This window comes from Orcinus orca, chromosome 19, assembly GCF_937001465.1.
Source record: "Orcinus orca chromosome 19, mOrcOrc1.1, whole genome shotgun sequence".
In the NCBI taxonomy this organism is placed as follows: Eukaryota; Metazoa; Chordata; class Mammalia; order Artiodactyla; family Delphinidae; genus Orcinus; species Orcinus orca.
Genome location: NC_064577.1, coordinates 5,670,914 through 5,691,708, shown reverse-complemented (window position 1 = coordinate 5,691,708; position 20,795 = coordinate 5,670,914). Strand labels below are relative to the sequence as shown.

Genomic DNA, 20,795 nt, shown 5'->3' with positions numbered 1-20,795 from the left:
TGGAGATGAATGGTGGTGATGGATGCAAAACAATGTGAATGTCCTTAAAGCCACTGAAGTACATACTAGAAAATGGTTATGATGGTAAATTTGTTATGTGTATTTTACCACAATTAAAAATAATTACATTGAAAAATTAAAGACTGACAGATCCTAGTTTTTAAAAGTAGACTATATTTCATAAAATAAATTTATGCAATTAAACAAAATAAATATACTAAAAAGCACTACTCACAATATTAGTGAACTAAAGTATACTCAGTGTAGTATCAATAATTGTATTTTTTTTATTTTTCAGACTAGATATATATTGTCTGCTGATTAAAGTTTGCTTAAATCAGCCCTTAAAGTCTGAATCATTAAAAAAATTACATCCAATATAACTTACTGTTAAATGCATCTTATTCTAGTTTACTCTTTTAGAAACTGATAAGCCTTCTATGATAAAGATAAAGTAATATATTATACCACAGTTAAAAAATTAAAAGCAGGGGGACAGGTAGGCTTTTGGAATGCCAGTAATATGCTGTTTATGGCTCTAGGTACAAGTTAAAAAGGTACACTCAGTTTGTGAAAGAAAATACACTGAGATATATTCTTAATATTCATATACTTTTAGGTATGCTACACTTTTTTGAAAAAATTCCCAGCTACCCTCAATTAAAAACAGTATGTCGGGCTTCCCTGGTGGCGCAGTGGTTGGGAGTCCACCTGCCGGTGCAGGGGACATGGGTTTGTGCCCCAGTCCAGGAGGATCCCACATGCCGCGGAGCGGCTGGGCCTGTGGGCCATGGCCACTGGGCCTGCGCGTCCGGAGCCTGTGCTCCACAGCGGGAGAGGCCGCAGCAGTAAGAGGCCCGCGTACTGCAAAAAAACAAAACAAAACAAAAAACAAACAAAAACAAAACAGTATGTCTTTTTCTAACATGCCAAGAAGAATATAAATATTTCACCTACCTCAGTGGACTGCTTTCCACTATAAGACATTTTCTTGATAGCCACCACTTCATTGGTGCGCACATCTCGTGCCTAAAAAAACAAAGAAAGAACTATTGTAAAAATTAACAGATTAAATCTGGGCAATAATTTCTTTGAGAATAAAAGCATTTATGAGCTACCATGTCAAAAGGAACATCGAAACTGCCTTCAAAGAACATTAAAAACAAAAGAACCCAATAACCATATAGTGAAACTTATCAAATCATCCAGAAACTGGTACTTTGGAAAGAAATATAAAGCAGGGTTTATCTTTGAGAGATCTAGTTAAGAGGAAAAAACAGAAATTTGAATAGTACTATAACAGAGAGACAAAACAAGACTAGTATATGTACAAGCCTACGCTAATCAATTTTGAAATCTCAATGAAACGGACAATTTTCTGGAAGGAATAAATTACTAAAACTGATCTAAAGAAGAAAATGTAAGAAAAACAAACAATGGTGGCAGACTGAAAAGAACACCAATGAATTGTCTTTAAAATACTCTTGAGTGGGGATTTCCCTGGCAGTCCAGTGGTCAGGACCCCGGCTTTCACTGCCGAGGGCACGGGTTCGATCCCTGGTCAGGGAACTAAGATTCCGCAAGCAGCCAAAAAGCAAAACAAAACATAGGGACTTCCCCAGTGGTCCAGTGGCTCCGAGCTCCCAGTGCAGGGGGCCTGGGTTCGATCCTTGGTCAGGGAACTAGATCCCATGTGCTGCAACTAAGAGTTCGCATGCCGCAACTAAAGATCTTGCATGCCACAACTAAAGATCCCACATGCTGCAATGACGATCCCACACACAGCAACAAAGATCTCACTTGCCACACGAAGACCCAACTCAAACCAATAAACAAATATTAAACAAACAAACAAACAAATATAAAATACTCTTCAGTGGTGGGCTTCCCTGGTGGTGCAGTGGTTGAGAGTCCGCCTGCCGATGCAAGGGACACAGGTTCGTGCCCCGGTCCGGAAAGATCCCACATGCCGCGAGGCGGCTAGGCCCATGAGCCATGGCCGCTGAGCCTGCACGTCCAGAGCCTGTGCTCCGCAATGGGAGAGGCCACAACAGTGAGAGGCCCGTGTACCAAAAAAACAAAACAAAACAACAACAACAAAAAAACTACTCTTCAGTGGAAAATAGTTTTACCAGGTGAACTTTTCAGGATGTAAGGGGGGAAAAAAAGGAAAGTTAGCCCATTAATTTTAAGAAGGCAGTATAACCCAATAACTAAAACCTCACAAACAGCACAAAATAGAAAGTTAGGTATCAATTTCACTTGTAAATATAGACAAGAAAACTCTAAATAAAATTTTTAAAATATTATAGAGCATTAAAATAATTTTTCATTTGGATAAAATACACAAATATATACAGTTTTTCATTTGGATAAACTTACAGATTCTAATACTAGAATCTGTAAAGAGATTCTAATACTAGAAAAAAACATTTCATAATTTACCACAATTTGTAAAAGTTAAAGGGGGAACAAACAAATAATACACACACACACACACACACACACATATTTATAAATGCTCAATAAATCCTGAAAATGCAGAAGTGCCCAACTCTAAATGTATTCAATTGCAAAGAAGGCCAAACTCTTAGGAAACAAATTAGAAAGGTAATTCTTTAACATGATAAATCACCTCTATTGTAAACTACTGCTAATCAGGCTTAAGAATGCTAAAATGCTATCACAATTATTACTTAACATTGTTGAGGTAATTCTGAAAAAAGGTAATAAAAATGTAACAGAAACACGACAGTTAACTAGAAAAGCTAAACTTCCATGTGTTAAAAAAATGATTATATATTAAGAAGGCACATGAGACTAGCTGCAAAATATTTTAAATGGGTTCACTAAAAGTATCAGAACCACCTCAAATCATCTGTTGGAAGAACTCATCTTCAATTCAGATTTTTAATGAGTTCCCAAAGATAAAATGTTCTAAATTAGATTATGGTGATGGCTGCAAAACTCATATTTACTGACAATCGTTGAAATGTAGGCATTAAATTGGTGAACTTATGGTATGTAATTTATACTTTAAAACTTGTTAAAAAAAAGACAGCACATATGTGAATTTTATCTCAACAGAGTGGCTTGGGGAAAAAAAAAAAAAAGGCACTCAGTTAAGTGGGCCCTGGGAAACTTAATCACATTCCAATTTCAATTACCGGTGTACTGGTTAGGAAACTGGCACCACTTATTGTAATGGGTGAAGCGGATCTATCCACAGACATCCTGCTTGAATATAAATTTATTTTTCCAAAATGTTCTCTGCTTATCTATCTACGAACCTCTTTACTTTAATCAGGTCTAAACAGCTATACTGCGCTCTTTTATAAGAGCTGAGATATAATTTACATGCCATACAATACACCCATTTTAATGTGTACAATTCAGTGGCATTTAGAACATTCACAGATATATGCAACCATCATTATAATTTTACAACTTTCATCACCTCAAAAAGAAACTCCAAATTGTTCATTTAGAAATGGTCAAACGGTAAATTTTATGTGTATTTTATAATAAAATTCTTTTCTTCATTAAAAAAAAAAAAAAACCCATTCGGCCCTAAGCAACAACTAATCTACTTTTCCATGTCTCTAGAGATATGACCATTCTGGACATTTCATATAAATGGAACTATGTAATATGTGGTCTTTTGTGACTGGCTTTTTTCAAGATTCATGACTAATGATATTATCTTTTCATGTGCTCCTTAGCCATTTGTACATCTTTCTTTGAGAAATGTCAATTCAGATGCTTTTCCCATTTTTAAATTGGGTTGTCTTTTGATTGAGTTATAAGAGTTCTTTACATATTCTAGGCACAAGTCCCTTATTAGATATATGATTTACAAAATTTTTTCTCCTATTCTGTAGGTTGTCTTTTCACTACTTTGAAGCACAGAAATTTTTATTTTTGATTAAGGTCAATTTATTTTTTTCTTTTATTGCTCATGCTTTTGGTGTCACATCTGAGAATGCTCTGCCAAAACTAAAGACATGCAGATTTACCGCTATGTTTTCTTCTAAGAGTTTTATAGTTTTAACTGTGACATTGAGGTTTTGATCCATTTTGAGTTAATTTTTCTATAGTTTCTATAGTATGAGGTAAGGACCTAATTCCACTGTTTTGCATTAAACAGCTACACTTTTAATTAGCCTAAGACAAAGCTTAATTTAAAAGCGGGTATACTAAATGCAATGAAGTATACTGGATTAGATTCTAGAACAGAGAAGAGACAGCAGAAAAACTGGTAAAATTTAGTACACAGAATATAGTACATAGTTTAGTTACTAGTATCCTAGCAATGTTGATTTCTTAGTTTTGATAAATGTACCATGATTATGTAACATATTAACATTAGGGGAACTAGATGAAGATTATAGGGGAAAACACTGTACTAACTGTGAAATCTGCAAATCTAATATTATTTTAAAATACTAAATTAAACTAAAATTTGACTATTAAAATCCAAATGTACTAGTAATGATGATTAAAATTAAATGACCAAGTTAAAAGGAGATACGACTTTTGCTTATTCATGTTTTTAAAAAGCAAAAAGTAAAAATACTTAATGTTCACAAACATGTTTTTCCCTCCCTTCAGGATCACATATTGTGCTTACTTAGTCTTCTCTAATCTAGAACAATTCCATAACCCCTCTTTATCTTTCATGATACTGACAGTTTTGAAGAATACACAGTGGTATTTTAGAGAATGTAACTAAATTTGTACTTGTCTGACATTTCTTCAAGATTAGATTCTGATTATACACCTCTGGCAAGAATACTATAAGAGTGATATTGTGTCCTTCCCAGGGTATCATATCTGGAGGTATACAATGTGTCCACTCCTCATTGGTGTTACCAATTTTCATCACCCACTAAAGGTGCTGTCTGTGTTTTTCCAATGTGTATAGTTAAAGTTACTGTTTCCTACCTTGTATCTAACAATCTGTGGAGAGATACTTTAAAACCATGTAAACATCCTGCTCATCAAAATTTTCCCTTAGATTTAGCAAACATTAAAGATAATAGCCCAAAACAATCTTCACTATGACAATTACAAAATGCTCATTTCCTCCCCCCACCTCTACCATTCCCTTCACATTTATCAGTCAGGCATTCTATTATAAGGAAAACACCCCCCTTTTCATCCATCCATCCATCATCTATCATGGAAATTATGAAGTCCTATTTTATTAAATGGGTTATAATCCATTACTATCTTTATATACTGATGTTCAAATTGTTCCAGATTTGGCCAGTGGGAGCCCTTCTAAGCTGGCTTCAATGTCTTTTTGACAGGCCCCATTTTTTTTTTCTTTCTTTAAAGCACTTTTTAACTTTCTGGCACAAGGTCTTCTAAGGCTTATCATTTATGTTCCCTGCCCACTGCAACAAAATGAGACATTCCTCCAATAAGTTCTTGTTCCTTTTAGTTAGGAATTAAATTCGAGATCTGAGTGCTAAGTGTGCTCATTACTACTGGGTGTCATTACAAATAGAATCTTGCAGCAGACAGAGCTAGGAGATGAACACACACATATATGAGATATAATTATTTCATATTAACACTGTTAATTCCTATCCAATCAAACCCACAGGGTTCTTCCTTACCTTCCCCACTTCCATATTTCTTTCCATATTTTCACAGTTAGGATCCTGACCCCAAACAACATCAACATTATTCATTACTCAATCCTCCTTCTTTTTTTTTTTTTTTGGTCACACCACGTGGCTTGCAGGACCTTAGTTCCCCGACCAGGGATTGAGCCCCGGCCACTGCAGTGAAAACGCCCAGTCCTAACCGCTGGACCACCAAGGAATTCCCACTTAATCCTTTAACATATAGTTTCAGATCCGTCACACCCATACAAATATGAAACAAGTCTATTAAGAAGGGTTCAAGATTTGCCTACAGTTTCCCTCTCCCAACCAGACTGAGAGTATACAGTTAAAATACTACGTACAAAAGTTACTCCTATTAGTTCTATTTTTCCCTTCAATGTGGTTATGTCTGAAATACAGTTGGGTTCATTGTTCCTGTTTGCCTTTGATGTCAGTGACAACCTTCCCCCCATACATATTAATTTTAATTTTTAAGTATATAAAGTATTTATTATCCAAAGAGGTATATTCAAACAAGAATCATTCCATCCTCTATCTCTTCATATCCATTCCTACAACTATCACCATTTTATATGTTGAACTTGGTTGTATAATTTCATCAAACTATATATTTAATATCTGGATATTTATTATATATGAATTAAATTAAATAAAATCAATTTTAAAAATTCCTACCAGCATATTGAATGGCTATTTTTCAGGGATTTTCTCAGTGGGGTTCTTTTATTGGGCCCATTTCTAAGATTCTATGTATATTTTTCCTTTTCTCTATATTTCTCTATATTAGTGTATTTGGAGAGGAAAGGTATAAGCATAAATTCAGACAAAACTGTAATATAGAAAAAGGGTTGTTTCTAAAATATCAATATCCTGGGTCCCTCTTCTCTATTTTGTGTCCAATCCACAAATTAAACAAACGTGAGCAACATCAAACACACACATACACATGTGTACACAAAATTCTACAACTTATATACCTAAATGTTAATAGTAGCTGTCCGTGGGTAGTGAAATTATAGATGGAGTTTTTATTATTTTTGTCTCCAATTTATAATTGGGGTATAAACCAAAAGCTCAAATTGTTAAGAATTTGAACCATATATTCTCAAGGGAAATAACATTTTATTATTAATAAATTACTAAATTTATTAATTAATAAATTGTAGTTTCATTCCTAAGGTGCCCATAAAAAAAGACTAAACCCATAATACTGCCAAAATATTAAACATCTGTACAATACTTACTGTTTGAGGGGGAAAAAACAATTTTTATACAAAGAAGAAATCAATGAGTGGAGTTTTCCACTATAGATTAAGAAAGGAATACTTAGAGATGTTTTATGACTTTAGAATAGTATATCGCTGGCTCAATCTTAAAGTTACAGTCTTTAAAATAATAAAATATATTCCTTTAACTACCAATTTTATTTCCTAGAAATTTTAATTTCTGAAGTGTATATTATCTTTCTGAAGTAAAAAAAAAAAAAAAAAGAGTCAACTTACATCCTCCCCACTTTTTGGGAAAAAGTCCCTTTCTGGTTACTAGTCAGTTAAAAAAACTTTTTATCTTTGAAATTATTTTAGACTTAGGGAAACGCTGCAAATATAGTACAGAGAGTTACCATATACCTTTCACACAGCTTTTGCCTAATGTTAATATCTTGCATAATAAAATTATCAAAACTAAGAAATTAACACTGGTAAAATTATTAACTACTAACCCCAACCACTATGCCACCAGGGAAGCCCGATTTTTCCATTTTAATTAATAAATATCTTTGGGGCTATACTTGAGATTATGCATATATCCTGTTTCATCTCAAACTTTAACCTACTAATTTTAGCATCTACTAGTGGATCTTGGCTGCAACAATTATTTCCCTTAGTTCTTCTACATTTAATAAAAGGAATTTTTATTCTTTATAAATATGTGTATATCTGTGTGTGTGTGTGCGCATGAGAGAGAGAGAGAGAGAGAGAGAGAGAGAGAAGTGCGCATGAGAGAGAGAGAGAGAGGGAGAGAGAGAGAGAGGAGTTCCTACTGATACCTCCAATTCCAATCCAACATACAACAGGGTTGTTTCTAGCCTTCCTCATTTCCTTACTCCTAACTTCTTTCTTGGACATTAAGAAAACCGCTTCTCGAGATAAAGATGGCAGAAGAGAAGGACGTGGAGCACACCTCCTCCCACAAATACATCAAAAATACATCTATAGGGCTTCCCTGGTGGCTCAGGGGTTGGGGGTCCGCCTGCCGATGCGGGGGGCACGGCTTCGTGCCCCGGTCCGGGAGGATCCTGCGTGCCGCACAGCGGCTGGGCCCGTGAGCCATGGCTGCTGGGCCTGCGCGTCCGGAGCCTGTGCTCCGCAGCAGGAGGGGCCGCAGCGGTGAGAGGCCCGCATACCGCCAAAAAAAACCAAAAAACAAAAAAACATCTTCATGTGGAAGAATTCTCACAGAATACCTACTGAACGCTGGCAGAATATCTAATACAACTAAAACTGCAAGAAAGAGCACCACGTAACAGAGTCGAATGAAGAAAAAAAAAAAAAAAGGAATCAGGATGGGACCTGTGCCCCTGGGAGGGAGCTATGAAAGAGGAAGGTTCCCTCAGTCTGGGAACCCCTTTCACTGGTTGGGAGATCAGCTGGGACAGATACGGAGCTTCACAGGCTCAGAGGAGAGTGCAGCAACCAGACTGTGGGAGGCAGAACAGAGAGAAACCAGCACAGATGGTCCTGGACACCTCGCTGCACTTCCCAGCCCGAGATGCACATCTGCTGGTGCGTGCAGGGGCTGAGTGCTGCAACTTGGGCTTCAGTGGACAGACCTGGGGAAAGGGCTGGGGATGGCTGTGTGGAGACAGACGGAAGGAGCTGGAGGGTGCTCTGGGCTGCAACTGGGGGTGTGCGCAGGATAGAGCCTGGGGCCACAATAGAAGCCACATAGTTAAACACACATGTAAAGGGAGGGACGGGGCCCCACCATAGCAGCCTCATTCTCCACGAGCTCACCTGAGCTCACAGTCAATGTGGCTCCACCTCTACCACCTCTGTGCTGGTGGGTTGTCCCCATGCAGAAGTGGGGCTGAAATCTGAGCCTACCCTCAGGGGCTGTGAGACTGGTGGATTTACATGGCTACTGGCAGCTTTGTAAGCTCTGTGCCTGCCGGACATCCCAGTGGATTACTGTTGCTTCCAAGGCTGGGGTGGTCCTGTGTTAGTAGCTACAGGCTTTGCGGACACAGGCATGCAGAGGCAGGGCCAAGAGCTGGGCTGATTCTGTAGCCCCCGTGGAACGTCCAGGTGCCTGACTTCAGTAGATCTGCCCTACTGGCTTTGTGAGCACAGAGCCTGAGGGATATCCAGGCTGACTGCCTGCATTCCCTTGACTGAGGCAAGGCTGAAGGTAGTGCCAACAACAGTGTACTTTGTGAGTGCACATAACGTGGCAGGCAACACCACAGAGTGCAGTTCCTGGTGGACAGCTCCTGTAGAGGAATACTCAGTGGCTCCTCTCCCAGCGGAGGTGCTCCAGTACCACCTACCTCACATCACAGCTCAGAAACCAATCTAGGGGCTTCTATTACAACAACTGAGGAGCAGACCTTACCCCCGAAAGGGCTGTGACAATTACAGAGCAAATAGGAGGCCCCACTCAACATCCAGTGCAGGCTATCTGCTCACTACACCACCAATCACACCTCCTATCAAGAGGATAAAAGCCACTACACACTGAAGAAAGACATGGCAGGAACCCATATTAAAAACAGTCCTCGCACCAAAAATATCAGACTCACACAGGCTACACAAGGATGCTCCCACATAAAAACAGCCCTTCAAGACCACAGTAGATAAGGGTTTCTCTTAAATGCACAGAGTCAGAGAAATATAAGTAAAATAAAGAAGCAGAGGAACCACTCCCAATTAAAAGAACAAGAAAAATCTCCTGAAAGAACAAGCAATGAAACAGACCTCTCGAGACTTCCCTGATGGCACAATGGTTAAGAATCTGCCTGTCAATGCAGGGGACATGGGTTCGAGCCCTGGACCAGGAAGACCCCACACGACGCGGAGCAACTAAGCCCGTGCACCACAACTACTGAGCCTGCGCTCTAGAGCCCACAAGCCACAACTACTGAGCCTGCGTGCCACAACTACTGAAGCCCGCGCGTCTAGAGTCTATGCTCCACAACGAGAAGCCACCACAATGAGAAGCCCGCGCACCACAATGAAGAGTAGCCCCCGCTCGCCACAACTAGAAAAAGCCCACGCACAGCAAAGAAGACCCAACGCAGCCAAATAAGTAAATAAATAAATTAATTTAATTAAATTAATAAAAAAAGAAACAGACCTCTCCAGTCTATGAGATCCCGAGTTCAAAAAGTAATAAAAATACTGAAGGAATTAAGAAAGCTATTGATAAAAATGCCACCCACTGTAACAAGGAATTAGAAACTATAAAGAGGAGCCAATTAAAATTAGAAAACTCATTTGCTGAGATGAAAGCTGAGCTAAAGGCAAAGAATAGCAATCAGGGGCTTCCCTGGTGGTGCAGTGGTTGGGAGTCTGCCTGCCGATGCAGGGGACACGGGTTCTTGCCCTGGCCTGGGAAGATCCCACATGCTGCAGAGCAGCTAGGCCCGTGAGCCATGGCCGCTGAGCCTGTGAGTCCGGAGCCTGTGCTCCGCAACGGGAGAGGCCACAACAGTGAGAGGCCCGCGTACCACAAAAAAAAAAAAAAAAAAAGAGGATTGAGTAACGAATACTCAATACTGCAACTACTGAAGCCTGCGCACCTAGAGCCTGTGCTCTGCAACAAGAGAAGCCACCGCAATGAGAAGCCCACCCGCCACAATGAAGAGTAGCCCCCGCTCACTGAAACTAGAGAGAAAGCCCGCATGCAGCAATGAAGACGCAACGCAGCCAAAAAATAATAATAATAAATAATAAAATAAAAATTCATATATAAATATTATAATATTATTATCAAGCATCTTTCCCAACCACAACAGTATGAGACTAGAAATCAATTACAGGAAAAAAACTGCAAAAACACAAACACATGGAAGCTAAACTATATAATATTAAACACTAAGTAATCAGTGGGTCACTGAAAAAATAAAAAAATACCTGGAGACGAATGAAAATGGAAATACAATGAACCAAAAGCTATGGGACATAACAAAAGCAGTTCTAAGAGGGAAGTTTATAGCAATACAAGCCCACGTCGAGAAACAGGAAAAATCTCAAATAAACAACCTATCCTTAAATGTAAAGAAACTAGAAAAAGAAGAACAAACAAAATCCAAAGTTAGTAGAATGAAAAAAATTATAAGATCAGAGCAGAAATAAAGGCTAAAAATACAATATAAAAGATCAATGAAAATAAGAGGTGGTTCTTCAAAAAGATAAACAAAATTGATAAACTTTTAGCCAGATCCGTTAAGAAAAAAAGAGAGGGCCCAAATAAATAAAATCAGAAATGAAAAAGAAGTTACAACTGACATCACAGACTACAAATGTATTACAAATGAGATTACTAGGAACAATTATAATAAATAATATTATAATGGACAATATAAATGTCCAATGTCCAATAAAATGGACAACCTAGAAGAAATAAATAAATTCCTAGAAACATACAATCTCCCAAGACTGAATCAGGAAGAAATAAAAAATAGGAAGAGACCGATTACCAGTAATGAATTGTATCAGTAATCAAAAAATTCCCAAGAAACAAAAGTCTAGGACCAGATGGCTTCACAGGTGAATTCAACCAAACATTTAAAGAGTTAACACCTATCCTTCTCAAACTATTCCAAAAAGCTGAAGAGGAAGAAATGCTTCTGAACTTATTCTACAAGGCCAGCAAGATTTGACAAAAATCAACATCCATTTACGATAAAAACTCTCAACAAAGTGGGTATAGAGGGAATATACCTTAACATATTAAAGGGCATATATATGACAAACCTGAAGACAACATTATACACAATGGTGAAAAGCTGAAAGCCTTTCTTTTAAGATTAGGAACAAGGATGACTACTCTCGTAACTTTTATTCAACATAGTACTGAAAGTCCTAGCTAGTGCAATTAGGAAGGAAAAGGAAATAAAAGACATCTAAATTGGAAAGGAGGAAGCAAAATTATCACTTTTTGCAGATGGCCTGATACTATATATTAAAAAATCCTAAGGATGCCACCAAAAAGCTATTAGAACTCAACAGTGAATTCAGTAAAGTTGCAGGATACAAAATTAATGTACAGAAGTTTCTTGAGTTTCTATACAAATAACAACTATCAAAAAAAGAAAGCAATTAAGAAAACAATCCCATTTATGTAAAATTACGTCAAAAAAAAATTACCTAGGAATAATTCCTCCAAGGAGGTAAAAGACTTTTCTCTGAAAACTGTAAGACATTGATAAAAGAAACTGAAGATTACACAAATGGAAAGATGTATTTACTCATGGATTGGAGAAATTCATATTGTTAAAATGCCCATACTACTCAGGGCAACCTACAGATTCAATGCAATCCCTATCAAAATACCAATGGCATTTTTCACAGAACTAGGACAAATTATTCTAAAATATGTACGGAAACATAAAACCCCAAATAGCTAAAACAATACTAAGAAAGAACAAAGCTGATGGTATCATGCTCCCTGATTTCAAACTGTACCACAATGCTACAGTTACCAAAACACTATGATACTGGCACAAGACAGACACACAGATCAATAAGAGAGAAAAGAGAGCCCAGAAATAACCCACATTTATATGGTTAATTAATCCATGACAAAGGAAGCAAGAACATACAATGGGGAAAAGACAGCCTCTTCAATAAACGGTGTTGGGAAAACTAGAAAGCTACATGCAGAAGAATCAAATTGGACTACTCTCTCACACCATATACAAAAATAAACTCAAAATGGATTAAAACTCCTAGAAGAAAACATAGGCAGTACACTCTTTGAAATCAGTCTTAGGAATATTTTTTCAGATATGTCTTCTCAGGCAAGGGAAACAAAACAAAAAATAAACAAATGGGACTACATGAAACTAAAAAGCTTTGCACAGGGAAGGAAACTGTCAACAAAGTGCAAAGGCAGCCTACTGAATGGGAGAAGATATTTGCAAATGATATATGTGATAAGGGGTTAATATTCAAATTATACAAAGAAATCATACAGCTCAACATCAAAACAAACAACCCAATTAAAAAATGGGTAGAGGGCCTGAATAGAAATTTTCCCAAAGAAGTCATAAAGATGGCCAACAGATACATCAGGGAAATGCAAATCAAAAGCACAGTAAGATATCATCTCACACCTGTCAGAATGGCTATTAAACAGACAACAAATAACAAGTGTTGATGAGGATATAGAGAAAAGGGAACCGTCGTGCACTATTGCTGGGGATGCACACTGGTGCAGTCAATATGGAAAACAGTATGGAGCTTCCTCAAAAATTAAAAATAGAACTGCTAGACAATACAGCAATTCCACTTCTGTGTATTTTTTCACAGAAAACAAAAACACTAATTTGAAAATATTACACGCACCCCCATGTTCACTGCAGCTTTATTCACAATAGCCAAGATATGGAAGCAACCTAAGTGTCCAATGGATAAAGAAGATATGCTGCATATATACATACACACATATATATAATGGTGCGTGTCTGTGTGTGTGTGTGTCTGTGTGTGTGTGTGTGTGTGTAATGGAGTATTACTAAGCCATTAAAAAGGAGTGAAATCTTGCCATTTGTGAAACCATGGATGGACCTAGGGGATATTATGCTAAGTAAAATAATTATGCTAATTAAAATAATTATATGCTAAGTAAAATAAGTCAGACAGAGAAAGACAAATATATGATTTCATTTAACATGTGGAATCTAAAAAACAAAACAAACAAAATGGAAACAGACTCATAGATACAGGGAAGGTACAGGTGGTTTGCCAGAGGAGATGGGGGTGAGGGGATGAGTGAAACAGGTGAGGGAGATTAAAAGGTGCAAACTTCCAGTTAGAAACTAAGTGAGTCATAGGGATGAAATGTACAGCATGGGGAATACAGGCAATGATACTGTAATAACTTTGTATGGTGACAGATGGTAACTAGATTTATCATGGTAACCATTTTGTAACATATAGAAATATCAAATCACTATGTTGTGCACTTGGAACTAACATAGTATTGTAGGTCCATTATAATTCAAAAAATAAAAAAATTAAAATACTATTTAGAACAGAATTAAATGAGCTATGAGTAATTAAATAAGAGCACAATACTACATGTTATCTCTTCTCACCATCTGAAAGTAAAGGAGTAAAGGCAAAATTGGTTACAGGCCTAAGGACAAACTTCATGCTGTAAAGAGCAAAAAAAGACAATATATACAACCAATCATTTTGTTACAGACCAGGAAACTGTGAATATCCATTTGGGAGCTATTTTAATGAATTAATAAGAATGATCTGAAATCACCATATCAATCAATTATATGTAAATTGTCTTTCTATAATTCTTTCTCTTAAATAAATTTATTTATTTATTTTTGGCTGCATTGGGTCTTCGTTGCTGCACACGGGCTTTTCTCTAGTTGTGGCAAGCAGGGGTTACTCTTCGTTGTGGTGCACAGGCTTATTGCTGTGGCTTCCCTTGTTGTGGAGCACGGGCTCTAGGCGCATGGGCTTCAGTAGTTGTGGCTCACGGGTTCTAGAGCACAGGCTCAGTAGTTGTGGCACACGGGCTTAGTTGCTCCACGGCATGTGGGATCGTCCCGGACCAGGTCTCGAACCCCTGTCTCCTGCATTGGCAGGCGGATTCTTAACCACTGCGCCACCAAGGAAGCCCTTCTTTTTTATATTTATATCTTTTTTCTTAAAACATTAAACAATTTGCTGTACCAGTGAAAATATAAAACTTGCCAAGCCCCTAAAAGAATACAGATTAATAAAATCTTACACTAGGAAATAAGAGGTAAATATTACATCTGTTTTTAAAATAAAGAAAAAAACTTTTACAAAGTAAATAAATGACTTCACTGGGATCATACATGGTCTGCCACATTTGTTAGGAAGCTTGGTTCCAAAGCCAGTGTTCTATGGCCCATCTACAGACATCATGTTGGTTCTATGTAAGGTACTGGAAACTAAAAGAAAACGTTTATCTTCCTGGCAATCTAGAGATAGTGGTCCTTTTGGATATCTGACTCTTTGGTTTGGTTTCAAACACTTTATTATGATGCCAGTCCTTGATTAGCTTGTCTGAAGACAGCCAGAATACCTGGCTCAATTGAAGTATTTTTAAATTTAAGGTGACCCCTACTGTCAATTAATGAAAATTCAGACCTATATTTTAAGAACTATTTTTAGTCACCTAAAAAAATTTGATGAGAAGGTCCTTCCTGTATATACTCTATAGAAAGACACTGCACATTTAGCCCTGTCATGAGGCTGGGGTGAGAGAGCACATAAAATCAGAAGCACACTTTTAGGTGTGCACACTCACATATGCAACACACACATACACACACTGCCACATGGGTTTAGCTGATACTACAAAATATGAATGTTAGTGACCTAGAAATAGAATGACAGCAAAGTTAGTCAGTTGTGAGCTACAGTTAAACTTTGCTCATCTATATGGTACATGTTTCCCAGACATCAAAACAATTAACAGAAAACACCTGCTCTGAGCAGTTGTCCCTGACCCCTCTAAGCTTCCATGCAATGGTTCCTCAGGTGGCCCTAACCAGAACCTAGGTTTCTTTTCTTTATATACATACATACATACATACATACATACATATATATATATATATATATATATACATTTTTTGGGGGGTGCTGCGCCATGTCTTAGTTGCAGCGTGTGGGATCTTTTAGTTGTGGCAGGCACACCTCTTAGCTGCAGCACGCATGTGGGATCTAGTTCCCCGACCAGGAATCAAACCCAGGCCCCCTGCGTTGGGAGGGTGGAGAACAAGATATTAAACATTTTAGGCCTTGTGGGCCAAATACATTTCTTCTTTTTCTGTTGCATACTCTTCCTTTTGTTTTTCCAAATGTAAAAATCATTCTTAGTTTGAAAGCTAAATGAAAATAGTTCACAGGCTGGACCATGAGCTATACTATAGATATAGACCATGGCACCTACTATAGATAAATCCTTGGTTAACATTTTGCCACATTTGCTTTGAAACTCTTTATCTAAAAATATATACTGTTATCATTACATTATCATTCTTTTATTATTGAATAGGACTTGAGATAAATTCCTACTCTTGGTTCCAAAGAACTTCATATATTTCCTGAGAACAAGAACATTCTCTTGAAAAACAAAAGATCAAATTTAGGAAATTTAGCATTGATATAATACTATTATACAGTGCATATATAGTCCATATTCAAATTTCACCAACTATCTCAATGTACTTTACAGGAATTTTTTCCCAATCCAGGATCACCCATTGTGTTTAACCACCAGATCTCTCCTAAGCCAGCTCCTGATATCTAGCTTAGACCAATTAGCTTTTGTTGCCCCTGCTATACTTAACTCTGGGACTATGAGACTTTCTCTCCCAACCACAGCTCTCTAAAATAATCCAGCCTGGGTAGGACAAACCCAGAAATACTGCACAAGGAGGTCCAAGCACTAGAGAATCTCTCCCTGCCCACCACTCCCCCATCCTCAGTAAATAATTCTCTTCCGTGAGTGAGGCACCACAGTGTCCACCCTCTTATCTTGTCAGAAAACAAGTTCTTTTGATTCTATCAATTTAAGCTTTAAATTCACTGCCACTATCTAGTTTGAGCTCTCAGCATTTCTTTCCAATTATAAAATCTTCATAATCAGCCTCCCTTCTTTTATCTTTGACACTTGCCAATCTCTCTTCTACACTGCTACAAAAATAAACTTTCTATGTCACAAATGGAAATATAATATTTCTGTTGCACTTCAGTGTTCCCTCAAGACTTCAGATTAAAGCCTACATTTTTTAGTATTTAGTGGAGGAGGTTCCCTTCAGGAGCCTTGCTTGTCTTTCCTTTTTACCTTTCTCTAATCCCATCCTTAGTTCTCATTACAACCTTAATTCAAAACACACCCACTTCAGTTCTGGATTTTGGATAATGCAATTTTATAGTTTTATTTAAAATTTTAAAATCACTGATAATTTGCTAATACGTGATTTAATTCAGTCCCTTTAACGAAAGGAAAAGGACAATAACTTTCCTCACTGGATAGATCATATGGGCAGGTCTGAAGAAGACAGAAAACCTACTGAAATTCTCTACTTTTCAATATCAACAATGAAAGACCAATTGCTCCAAAAACACATATCTTGGGCTTCCCTGGTGGCACAGTGGTTAAGAATCCTCCTGCCAATGCAGGGGACACGGGTTTGAGCCCTGGTCTGGGAAGATCCCACATGCTGTGGAGCAACTAAGCCCATGCACCACAACTACTGAGCCTGCACTCTAGAGACCACAAGCCACAACTACTGAGCCTGCACACCACAACTACTGAAGCCCGCGTGCCTAGAGCCTGTGCTCCGCAACAAGAGAAGCCACTACAATGAGAAGCCCATGCATCGCAACGAAGAGTAGCCCCCACTCACCACAACTAGAGAAAGCCCATGCACAGGCACGAAGACCCAATGCAGCCACAAATAAATAAATAAAAATAAAAAAACAAAACCACATATCTTTAGAGTAGGATATATGAAAAGTCTACGCAAGTACAAATAATATCAAACATAAATCAAGGGAAACTTCACCACTAATTTTTGCCATGTTTCTGTTAGACTGTCCCAAAAGCCCAAACAAGAATCAAAGCAGTCAATGTATGTAAAACAATTGTATGAAACTACTGGAGAGCAACAAATGTAGGCAAAGCTTTAGAGACCAGAAGCCTTGAGAGAAGAACAGTATCCAATGTGAGCAATAAATTTACTCCAGCTTCATCCTTGAACTTGTGGTATTACAGGAAAACAAGAGTCCAAGGAGGAAGCTAGGCTGAGGAGAGAGGCCAGAGACAGGAGCTTCCAAAGCGTCTGGAACTTAAAAAGCACAACCATGGTTTAAGAAGATGTGGTATATATATGATGGAATATTACTCAGCCATAAAAAAGAGTGAAATATTGCCATTTGCAGCAACATGAATGATGCAGAAAATACCATACAAAGTGAAGTCAGACAGAAAAAGATAAATATTATATGATATCACTTATATGTGGAATCTAAAAAATAATACAAATAAATCTACATACAAAACAGAAACAGACTCACAGACATAGAAAACAAACTTCTGGTTACCAAAAGGGAAAGGGAGGGAGGAAGGGATAAATTAGGAGTGTGGGATTAATACATACAACTACTATACATAAAATAGATAAGCAACAAGGATTTACTGTATAGCACAGGGAACTATATTCAATATCTTACAATAACTTGTAATGAAAAATAATCTGAAATATATATAACTGAATCACTCTGCTATACACCTGAAACTAACATAATATTGTAAATCAACAATATTTCAATTTTTTGTAAAGGTTAATATATTGGAAAAAAAGGCATAATCACAGAAGAGGGAGCTGAAAAGAAGCAGCTCAAAAATCTGCGAATTCTCCTCAAGTGAACAGTCAACTCCTAAGTATGTACTGCCTAAAACTCCCAGAAACCCAAAAGAAAACAGCAGTTGGAAGACTAAAAAGATAAGCAGAGCTTTCAGAAGACAAAAAGTGCTGGAGAGGAGGTTGGAATTCAAACCCCACCAAACTGCTTGAGCTTTTTTTTTTTTGGTAATAAATTAATTAATTAATTTATTTATTTTATTTTGGCTGTGTTGGGTCTTCGTTGCTGTGCACAGGCTTTCTCTAGTTGCAGCGAGTGGGGGCAACTCTTCGTTGCAGTGTGCAGGCTTCTCACTGCAGTGGCTTCTCTTGTGGAGCACGGGCTCCAGGCGCGTGGGCTTCAGTAATTGTGGGTCTCGGGCTCTAGAGCACAGGCTCAGTAGTTGTGGTGTACCGGCTTAGTTGCTCCACGGCATGTGGGATCTTCCCGGCCCAGGGCTCGAACCCATATCCCCTGCATTGGCAGGCGGATTCTTAACCACTGCACCACCAGGGAAGCCCTGCTTGAGCTTTGATAAACACCCTAGACAGTCAGTTGGGATTCTAGAAGAGCCATGGTTTAAGAGTAAGGGCAAAGGCCTAGTAATAAGGGCAAAACTGACATCAACTAGCCCTAATAAAGCCTAAAACCAAGCCTCAAGGTGATTCAACACTATACTATCAGCTTACCAAAAGAAACCACAACTGTCTTTGAAGAAAAATAGAACCATCCAAAACATCTACAAATTCTCCTCTAAAAAGAAGAGTAACCGATCACAAATTGTAAGGCATGCTAAAAAGTGGACCAAATACTGAAAAGGAAAAAACTGGAAATATAAATAGGCCCAATGGAGACTCAAATACTGGAGTTACTGACAGAGTCTTAAAAAAAAGCGGGGGGTGGGGGGGGTACTTCCCTGTTGGTCCAGTGGCTAAGACTCCAAGCTCCCAATGCAGGGGGCCTAGGTTTGATCCCTGGTCAGGGAACTAGATCCCACAGGCTGCAACTAAGCATTTGCATGCCACAACTAAAGATCCTGCATCCTGCAACTAAAGATTCTGCATGCCACAACTAAAAGATCCTGCACGCCACAACTAAAAGATCTCGCATGCTGCAACTAAAAAAAAAAAAAGATCCCTCATGCCTCAATGAAGATCCCACACACTGCAACTAAGACCCAGAGCAGCCAAATAAATAAATAAAATATTTTTTTTTAAAAAAAAGGGAATCAAATGGACATTTTAGAAGTAAAATGTATGAGAAAAACTGCACAAAAAACAGGAGAAAGTTGAAATACTGTACAGGTTTTACATTGTTTGAGAAGTGGTAAAAGTGCTCATTTAAGTTAACTATAATAAGTCAAGAATATATAGTACAATCTCTAGGGTAACAATTAAAATAATAATAAAGGACTGTATAACCAAAAGGTTAATTGTGAGAAAAAATATATTAATCATATCTTCTAAATTGCTGTAATCTGACGCTTTGACAGCTAGGGCCTTGCTAACAGGAAGAGACTATACTCCCAGAGCTAGCTAATTCCTAGAGAGAAAAAACAAGCACTTCTTTCATATACAAACCACAAATCCAGAGCCTGTATCTCCAATGCCTTCACACTATGAGCCCCTACACCATATTCTAATCACCACAGGGCCGAGAGCCAGACAACCAGGGACAGCCCCTCTACCCACGGCCTGCTAAAATTAAAGTAGTTAATCCAAAACTTGCTTACCCTGCTTCACTTGTTTATTCCCACAGAAACCACAAGGCTCTTGCCCATGCTTTTTCCCTTGCTTTCTCACTTATACCAGTGCTTCCCCAAGTGGCCCTCTCTGGCATGGCATGCCCTCTTCTCTTGGAATCTATGAGTATAATAAACTATCTTTTCTTTTTTTTTTTAAAGACTTATTATTTATTTTTGGCTACATCGGGTCTTAGTTGTGCAGCACTCAGGCTTCCCTCTAGTTCTGGTGTACAGGCATAGTTGCCCCACGGCATGTGGGATCTTAGTTCCCTGACTAGGGATCGAACCCGTGTTCCCTGCATTGAAAGGGGGGATTCTTTACCACTGGACGATCAGGGAAATCCCTAAACTATCTTTTCAATGGCAGTTGTTACCTGGTCTTTGGTCTTTCCATACCTGAATTAAAACCTATATTTTAAAACAAAAAAACAATAAACACTTGATTAATTCAAAAGATGGCAAGAATGAGGAATAAAGAAAGAACAGATAGGACAAACAAAAATCAAATAGGAAAACAGACTTATGCCCAACTATGTTAGTAACAGCATCAAATATAGATGGGCAAAACACTCCAGTTAAAACAGAGATAGAGAAAAAGCTCCTTGACATTGGTCTTGGCAGCAATTTTCTGGATATGACACCCAAAGCACAAACAACAAAAGCAAAATTAAATAAGTGGGACTGCATCAAATTAAAAAGTTTCTGCACCGCGAAAGAAACAATCAACAAAATGGAAACGTAATCTATGGAATGGGAGAAAATATCTGCAAATCATGTATCTGATAA

At 37.9% G+C, this 20,795-nt stretch overlaps 1 protein-coding gene across 4 annotated transcripts in view; it reads right to left on the bottom strand.

Annotated features, from left to right (window-relative positions):
- TAOK1 (TAO kinase 1) overlaps window positions 1–20,795 on the bottom strand; it is a 149,543-nt gene that overhangs the window by 65,934 nt on the left and 62,814 nt on the right. For all 4 annotated transcript variants that reach the window (XR_007473358.1, XR_004481959.2, XM_033423321.2 and 1 more), the window contains one exon: window positions 958–1,029. Coding sequence is in view for 2 of the 4 variants with exons in the window: in XM_033423321.2 (XP_033279212.1) it covers window positions 958–1,029 (72 nt within the window). In the remaining 2 variants the exon portion in view is untranslated. The remainder of the gene's footprint in view (window positions 1–957; window positions 1,030–20,795) is intronic.